Below are 9,401 nucleotides of genomic sequence, written 5' to 3'. Positions count from 1 at the left end.
ACCCCACTCTCTGGTAAGATGGTGAATTGCTAATCCAGGAAATGGGTGATTATCTTGCAAGTTTCAGTTCTACAAAATCAGCAAAGAATGTTACATTGTTGTGGCACATTCAGCTGGCTCAGGTAGAAAAGGAATGTTAGACTATGTGAGGTATATTTTCATTATTTCTCCAGAAACTTTTAGTTCATTATCAAAGACTCAACCCTTTATTTTTCAGGAGCAGGGTGTGAAATTGTTCTGTAATGTGTAATTATAAAATTGAACCAGCCTAGTGTGTCAATCTCTCTTAATCTTACATAACCTTAGTGGGAAAAGACTAGTTGAGGGTGTACCAGGTGAAGACAGCTCATGATTACTGACATCACAGCCTTGAACACTCTGCATGTTCCATAAGCTAGGTTTCACTGTGAGAAAGGGGACAGCAGGCTGGGGAAGTTCATCAGTAAGGGACAGATTTCCTCGCAGTCCAGTGGTTAAGAACCTGCCTGCCAGTGTAGGGAACGTGGGTTTGATCCCTGCTCTGGGAAGAGTCCCCATGCCTCAGGCAGCTAGGCCCCGTGCACCACATCTGCTGAGCCTGTACTCGGAAGCCTGCATGCTGCAATACCAGAGCCTGTGCTCTGCCACAGTTAGAGAAAGCCTGCACAGCAGTGAAAGCCCAGCACAGCAAAAAATAACAGTATGCAAAAATTAAAACAATAGAGGATGTAGGGTTATGAAGAAGACTTACATAATAAATTTAATTCATTCTGTGGTAGTTTCAAATGTGTACAAATTCTTTTGGCAGCTCCATCAAAAGATGGGAGTCTAATTACCGTTCCCTTGGAGTAAGGATCAACTTTAGTGACTCATTTTTATAACAGTACATATAATGGACCAGGCTAGGCTAGAAAAGACAACAAAGCTACCTGCCCGTTTCTCTCGAGATGCTTGCTCTTGGGTGGGGAGGCCACATGTAGGTATTACAGCCATAACCTCAGCTAAGATCTCCCTCATCAGACAGTATCAACAGCTTGCAGACTATTCCAGTGCCCAGTTTTTTGAACCATCCCTGTTGATACCAACTAGTGCAAAGTGAGTTATTCCTGTTGAGTCCTGACTAAATTGCAGATCTGTGAACAAAAATGCCTTTTTAAGCCACTAAACTTTTCAGTGCTATAGATAATCAGAATTTAACTTACCACAGAGCCAACATTCCCCATCATACTAGGTTTCCCAAACTATAGCAGATGCCAACAGATATTCAAGAGGAAAATACATGAAGTTGTCAGGCACCTGATAATTTGAAATTTAAAGTTTAGCCACCCCCCCATTCAGAATTAAATTTATTCTTAAATTGGGAGCCATGGCAAAACAGCTACTCCAAAACTATAAAGGTTCCAGTGGTTCCAGGAGTAGAAACAGAAATTTGGCTTTGAGTAGGCTCTGTTCTGAGAGGCATCGCTTTCATCATTTGGAAGTAGATCAGTACGGCAGCCCCAAATTAATCCAAATGTGATAAGTGCTGCATCGTAAATACCAATATTTTTGTTTTAAAAACGACCCACTTGGGATATTGGCCCCCATAGGGGCCAAACCACTCAGGCCCCTGTGGTGGTTTGGTACATTTGTTGCCAAGTCTAGCTCTGAGGGGCTTCCCTGGTGGCTCAGATGTTAAAAGAATCTGCCTGCAATGCATGAGACCCGAGTTCAATCCCTAAAAAGTTTCCATGATCAATTAAGTTTAGGGAGCGTCACGGCCATCTCTGTCTATACCTATGTTCCTTTAGATTCACAATGCACATCAGCATACTGAAGTCTTGAGACTTGTGGTGAGAAGTCTGTTTTAACTTGAAGAAAGCCTTGCATGGAATTAACTGTTCATGGAACCACGAACGTCTCAAGGAACAACACTGGGAAATGATGGCCTGGACCACTGGTTCTCAAACTTTCTGACTGCAGGACCTCTTTACATTCTTCAGTTACTGGGCCCCCCACCCCATCCCACCCCACCCCCCCGCAAAGAGCTTTTGTTTATGACAGTTAAATCTGTCATTACTTTCCATATTAGGAAATTTTTTAAAAATTTAAAAAATATATTAGCTCAGACTTATGGTCAAGCTGAGACTGACAGGAACCAGATTCACCTCACTTGAAACAATCAAAGACAAATTACATGAAAAAATAAGATTTTGAGAACTGATAATAGGCAACAAAGGACAGTTAAGGGGAAAATGAGGTCAGCCTTGAGATTAGCAAGCTTATTACTCTCTTTGGGAGCTGGGCTATAGTGCAAGGAGGGGGAATAAATGAGGGAGCTGGAAGGCACCCCAGTTGAGACAGAGCTGAGGGTCCAGAGGGACCAAGGCGGCTAGAGGTGGAGGGGCTGGAGAGAACTGCACAGAGCAAGAACCCCAGGAATTCGTAAAGTCCTGCCTAACCCCCAACATGAAGTCTTCAGCTATGTTCTGGACTGAACATGCGTGTGAGGTGACTACTCAAGAGTATGGAAAAAAACATCTGAAAGATTTAGACAGAATAGTGTCTGGTGCCCGTACAGAGCTGGGAATAGTGCCTACTCTCATCAGTGAGATCGGGAAGCGTGACTCATGGAACTCTGGATGGAATACACAGGTCCTGCTTCAGTAATGGCGAACAATTAACCCTAAACTGAACACTGCTCTGGTCCTGCCTTAAAAAACCCTGCTTATCAGCAAAACCTAAAAGGATCAAAGTTTCCAAATAATTGCATCCCAGAGCAATGCTCTGGAATTTCTATAGGAATAAAAAATACCCAGTACTCAGTTTCCAGTGTCTGGCATCCAATCAAAAATTACCAGGCATTTGCAGCAACATGGATGCATCTAGAGATTGCCATACTGAGTGGAGTAAGTCAGAGAAGGAAAAATATGGTACAACATCCCTTATATGCAGAATCTAAAATGGCTCAAATTTACAAAACAGAAACAGACACATAGATTTAGAGAAAGAACTTAAGTTGCCAGGGGTAGGGGGAAGGGATAGTTAGGGAGTTCAGGATCACCATGTACACGCTGCTATATTTAAAATGGATAACCAGCAAGGAGGTCCTACTGTATAGTACAGCAGAGAGAACTCTGCTCAATGTTATGTGACAGCATGGATGAGGGGGAAGTTTGGGGGAGAATGGATACTTACACTATATGTATGGATGAGTCCCTCTGCTGTCCACCTGAAACCATCACAACATTGTTAATTGGCTATACTCCAACATAAAAGTTCCAAAATAATAGTAATAAAAAAAGTTAAATTTACCAAGCATGCAAAGAAGCAGGAAAAGAGTCCATAATGATGAAAAATAAAATCTATCAGGACCAACTGAGACCTGATATACATTGTGATAATTAGCAGGTAACAATATTAAAACAGCTAATTGTAACAGTAGTCTATTTTGAAAGCATTAAGTAGCAATCAGAAGATGTAAAAATGGTTCAAAGAAAGCATTGTAGGTGAAAACTATAATGTAGCAGATATAAAATACACTGAATAGTACTGATGACAGACTAGACAGTGCAGTAAAGAACTTAAGTGAACTTAAGAGAATTTTAATAATGAATTATCACTGAGCTGCAGGACAATCTCAAATGGCCTAATATGTGTGTAACTGGAATCTGCTGAAAGGGGGGGGCAGAAAAATATTTGAAATGATGACTGAAAAATTTCCAAATTTGATGAAAACTGTAAAACTATAGATCCAAGAAACAGCATTAGTAGCAATGAGGCTTCCTAATGCTTTGGATGGGAACAATCCCTTTCTTACTTAGTACCAGAAACACTGCTGTGTATTAAAAAGCATTTACCAAGACGAGGGTGGGACGATATGAGAGAACAGCAGTGAAACATGCATAGTACCATATGTGAAACAGATGACCAGTCCAAGTCAACGCATGAAGCAAGATACCCAAAGCTGGTGCTCTGGGACGACCCAGACGGATGGGGTGGGGAGGGAGGTGGGAGGGGGGTTCAGGGTGGGGGACATGTGTACACCCGTGGCTGATTCATGTCAGTGTATGGTGAAAACCACCACAATACTGTAAAGTAATTAGCCTTCAATTAAAATAAACATATTACTTTTTTTTAAAAATGTATTTCCCAACACCAGTCTGTTATCTGATGACAGAGATATTCTGGTAAAATTTATCTAAGCAAAACATTCATACTTCAATTCAAAGGCAAAAACTTTTCTAAGAGACACATATGATTTCCTTGAGTTGGTGACTTAGCTGACCTAGATCAAGGGACATTTTGAATTTTCCACTTGGAATTACAGATTTTTCTATTTTAAAAGCCACATAAAGATATTTAAAACTCATATACCAAAAGTTGATAAGATTTAAGGTTTACTTTCTGACTAGAAGCTAAGATTTCTTGCCCTGGTATGTACTTTCCAATTATCTCCATAAACTCTTAGAACCAGGCACCCACATCACAGGTGCAAGCTACCAACCTGGGAAGGACTAGGGGATCCACTGCAGAAGATAATAAAGAGAAAAGGACCTAGCCAGAGTGAAAGGGGAGGGCTTACTGTATGATTTCCTTCTGTATTTGTACTTGTTTAAAACATTGTTACCTGAGTTCTAATAGCTCTGGAGGCATTACTTTCAATATAGTAAAATAATTATGAAATGAGTATTAGGTCAATCTATTTGTTTAATACCACTGGGTTCTCAATTAAACCATAAACAATCATGTGATCAACAGGAAAGGATTCCTCCGTATTTTTCCCTTTGAAAATTCCCAAATAAAGCTTTCCTTGTCAGGCAGTTTCTCAAGTAACTGAGAGCAATGTTTCATAGGTTTCCAATATTTTACTAGAGTCTTTAGACACACTTAACGTTTAAATCTTGGGGATTCATACAGTTCCTGAGAATCCTAATTAACTCTATGGAATCCAAAATTCTTAAAGAAAAATACACTCTCTTATTTTAAAATTATTAATTACAAACACGCACACACACACATACACAGAATGAAAGTTTTGTCTTTTTTTTGTGTGTGGTTTTTTGTTTGTTTGTTTGTTTGTCTTTTAACAATACTTATCACCTTCTACTTTTGCCAATTTGTAGTTTTGCCACTTGATTCCTAGTTGACCCAGGTATAAACATATAGAATAACCTTTTCATATCACAGGTACCAATATTAGCAGTTCATCAATCTCTTGAAGTGAACTGAGCAAAATAACAAACACACACACACTTAAGAGTCAATATTTATTCTGATTAATATTTTACAAAATTTTGACAGATTTAATTTATGTAAGGAGAGCTAATTTATTAAACACTTTACAGGTTTTTTTTTCCACAGAATAACACGTTAAGTAGCAAAATAATACTTGGCACAGTTATAAATAAAGAAAATATAAAATAAAAATATCCATAGCTTAAGTATAATAATGATGCTGTTTTATGCCTATTAATATTTCAAACAAATTCCTGGGAACAACAAAAATAAGGAAAAAATTCCAAAGAAGTAATTCATGTTTAGAGCTGAGAAGTAAGTTCCTATTTGCTAAAAGTATCCAATTAAGCTGACATGAACTATTCCTCAAAGGGTCACCCTTATACACAACTTCAGAATAGGGTTAAACTGGTTCCACATGTAAGACCTGTAAAATCATTAGAAGGTACATTGCTGCATAGCTGGCTCCTGACCATCTGACCATTTCTGAGTTATAGATTTCAGTGGTGCTATGAGACGGTTTAGTGCTAAAGCATTAACATTGCTAATATTTTCCATGTATACAACTAGAGGTTTTTTTTTTTTCTATTTAACTGAAAGACATTTCTTTCACACTTAAAAGAATATTGTACCATAAAGAAAGAACATGGTAACAACACTCTCATTCAAACTCTGAGAAAACCACCATTGTATTTGACTGTTAATAAAAAATGTTTCGATAAAAATTGCAACTGATCTTCATGTGAAGTGGCTCAAAATACAAAAAATTAAAACAAATTCTAGCCTTTATAAATAACTTTGAATTTAAAAATTATCTAAAATTTCCCCCAATTAGTAGTCAAAACTAGCAGAGACATTTGTAAAGTTAACCAATTTTGTACATTCTATGACAAAATGGCACGATGCTATTGCCACCCCGCACCCATCTCTTCCCTTTTCAAAAATAAAGTACGTATGCCAATTTTCTAATATTAAAACACTCACATACACTAAGTAATCTTTTTGATGTATGACTTATGGTCAAAGAAACTACTATATAAAAATGGTACTTGGAAATACTGAACATCAACTATATACATTTTCGCTGCTCCTCCTACTAAGGCAAGGGGCGGGTTTACCACTAGATTGCTTTAATACCTGTAGTCTGCATTTTACAGAGAACACTAATTTTACCAAGCATCAGACATGCAGTGAACTTGCAGGGTATAATGCCTATTAACAGCGATATTGAACATCACTAGAAGCTCATTAGTTATCTCCCTTTTCTTTTTGGTTGGATAAAATGAAATGAGCAGCTTTAAATACACTAACACATGGAGACACAAAGAGAAAACTATTTGATAAATTATTTATATACAGATACACAATCTTTACACTGGGCTAGGATCTGTCATCAGTCCGGCCACCCTCTTCCCACTCTTCCCTGGCCTATTCCCTCTCACACGTTTCCCACAGGTCGCTCGAACCACAGTCTGCTACAGCACTTAAAGAGGACTACACCAAGCCTCACTCTGTAAACAATATTTGTGGAAGCAGTGACTAACAGTTCACCATGAGAGTATGGAAATGGTGCAACAAAAATTGATCAGTGCATCATGTTTAACAATTAAAAAATCTTTCTGAAATTGTTTCAGACAGCATTAACAAATTTCAAAACATTCAACAATGGGAAAACTGAAATAATCTTAAAGATAAAATTCTTTCTGATAGGTCATTTTTTAAAAACCAGAATATACCATTAGCTTTTCTTTTACTCACATGTCTATTATGTACAGAAATCATGCTCCATCTTTAGCTAGACTCCCATTATTTTGTCTATAATTTATTTTTGCTGTATATCCATTTATCTCTATTACTGAGAATTTTGCATTAACTTGAAAATAGCTCAACTCTTAAAAATTGGACTATTTGCACATCAAATTAAATTCTAATTTATGCTTCACTGGATAGTGTGTGCTAGTATACATTCTATGAGGTGCATCATGCACTTAGTAGGGCTTTTAAGTTGAACAAAATAACATGACTTACTATACTCATGCAAGTGCTTTATTATCAGACCATAAAACCTTAAGAGCAAGGTTACTACAAATTATTTCACTGAACTAGAAATACATCAGCACTTCAACAGCTGACAGCAATAAAATATTGTTAGCACATTTTTTTGGTGAACATTATTTTCCTGTGCCTCTGAAGACACATTACAGTAGATCCCTAATAAAACCACATGATTTTCATCACAGTATTTACATGTACATTCTAACACGTACATAATACTAGTCTGAATCAATTTAAGACAGCTCTCTTGGAATTAAATGCAATCCTAATAGTAGATTGCATTATAAAATTTAGCTGTATACCATAAATTTAGTTTTAGCTAGACTCGAACATTTCTGATCAGTAAACCATGTCTGTCAACAGAATAAGTTCACTCTTTCCTCATGAAAAATGTTATGAGAACAAAACCAAAAAGCTGCGTATGTTGTGAATTCCCACATTAAGAACCAATAAAATTCTTTTTAAGATCTTTATTCTTCCCAGAAGTGGCAGTGTGTTCTGTCCATGTTTACCTTTGTTAATAAAAGTGTTGAAGAAAAGACTGTAAAGTTCACTGTTAGCCCTACATATAGCATGCTATTTGTTCAAAGGATGTGGATTCGAGTGTGAGAGAGACACGGACAGACACAATTTTCAGGCACCACTCAGCAATATGCTTCAAAGGATAAAGATGTTGCTACACGAGCTGGTACCCAGATCCTGATATTTGGTCATATTCTATTGTGTACTGCCTGGTCCAGTCCACGATAACAGGACGAAAGAGGCCACAGCATCGAAATTCAAAGAAGTCTATAATATTCCTTACACATCCATGGCTAAACAACCCCCCACAAAAAAAAAAAAAAAAATAGAAACAAACAGAAACAGAAAAAGAAAAAAATAGTCTATTAGTATAGTAACTTTGAGTTTAACATAACTTTTTAACATTTTAATGTTAAATATATTTTTTCCAAACTTAAATACTCAGATTTTTTGTCAGAAAGAATCTGCTTATAACTCTACAAGATACATATGCATTCATGTTTCTTCAGAGCTCTGACAACACTGATTTTTCTCTTGTGCTTATATCATGGGTTACACTATTATATTTTAAAATTATTCTAACATCCATCTCTCATTCCTATGTAAAATGCAATTTTTGATAAAACCTTTCCTTAACTGGTAGCTCTTTGGCAAGGAGACAAACTATATTCAAAATTGAAAAAGTAAAAGACAAAATAAATATAAATAGCACAAATGTGACAGTGTACCTAAGAGTAACAATTTAAAACAAGAAATGTCAAGGGAAGTTCCTGGAATTTTAGAATTCAAGAATTTTAGAAACTTCAAGAATACCTTTGGAAAAACAGTTTTACACCTTATGTAATTACTGTGCTGATGGGAGAATTCTCAAAACTGTTCAACTGACTCTTATTATTTTTTTCTTTTAAAGATCTGCGCACTTTCTAGAAGCATGCAACAATTAATAGCACCACAAAAGCTTGAAGGTAGTAGACAATTTGTTTGAGTAAAACTCAAAGTTTTAAATATTTCATATTATTAGGAAACTACTGTTTAACTCCAAACTGAATGCAAATTTCAAACTATATACATATATAAATAAAAGAATAGTACAATCTCTTCAATCAATGGTGTTGGGAAAACTGAACAGTCACATGCAAAAGAACTAAACTGAACTACTATCTTACACTATATACAGAAATTAACTCAAAATGGATTAGACTTGAATTTATGAATTGAAACCAGAAAACAGAGATGGTAAGCTCCTTGACATTAGTCTTGGTGATGAATTTCTGAATCTGACACCAACAGCAAAGGAAACAAAGCAAAAATAAATGAGACAACATTAAACTAAAAAGGTTCTGCCCAGCAAAGCAAACCATCAGCAAAATGAAAAGGCAACCTACTGAATGGGAGAAAATGTCTGCAAATCATATATCTGATAAAAGGTTGACATCCAAACTATATAAAGAACTCACACAACTCAATAGAAAAAAAGCAAATAATCCAACTAAAAATAGATGATCTGAATAGACTGATGGCCAACAGACACAAAAAGACGTTCAACACTACACTAATCGCTAGGAAAACACAAATCAAAACCACCATGAGACAGATATGCCACATACTTGTTAGAATGGCTATTATCA

The 9,401-nt window shown here is 36.5% G+C and overlaps 1 protein-coding gene across 2 annotated transcripts in view; it reads right to left on the bottom strand.

The window, feature by feature from the left end:
- Nucleotides 1-3,090: 3,090 nt before the first annotated feature.
- Nucleotides 3,091-9,401, bottom strand: part of ZDHHC17 (zinc finger DHHC-type palmitoyltransferase 17) — a 101,037-nt gene continuing 94,726 nt past the window's right edge. The window contains exon 17 of one of the 2 annotated variants that reach the window (XM_070454234.1): nucleotides 3,091-3,190. In XM_070454234.1, the coding sequence (XP_070310335.1) occupies nucleotides 3,106-3,190 (85 nt within the window). In that variant the 3' untranslated portion in view covers nucleotides 3,091-3,105. Of the gene's footprint in view, nucleotides 3,191-5,214; nucleotides 8,067-9,401 lie in introns of those variants that run through there. The other variant, XM_020886155.2, reaches the window with a different exon arrangement.

This window comes from Odocoileus virginianus, chromosome 24 (assembly GCF_023699985.2).
Source record: "Odocoileus virginianus isolate 20LAN1187 ecotype Illinois chromosome 24, Ovbor_1.2, whole genome shotgun sequence".
NCBI classification, from domain to species: domain Eukaryota; kingdom Metazoa; phylum Chordata; class Mammalia; order Artiodactyla; family Cervidae; genus Odocoileus; species Odocoileus virginianus.
Note: the sequence above shows the minus strand (reverse complement) of the source record. Positions and strands in the feature narration are given on the sequence as shown.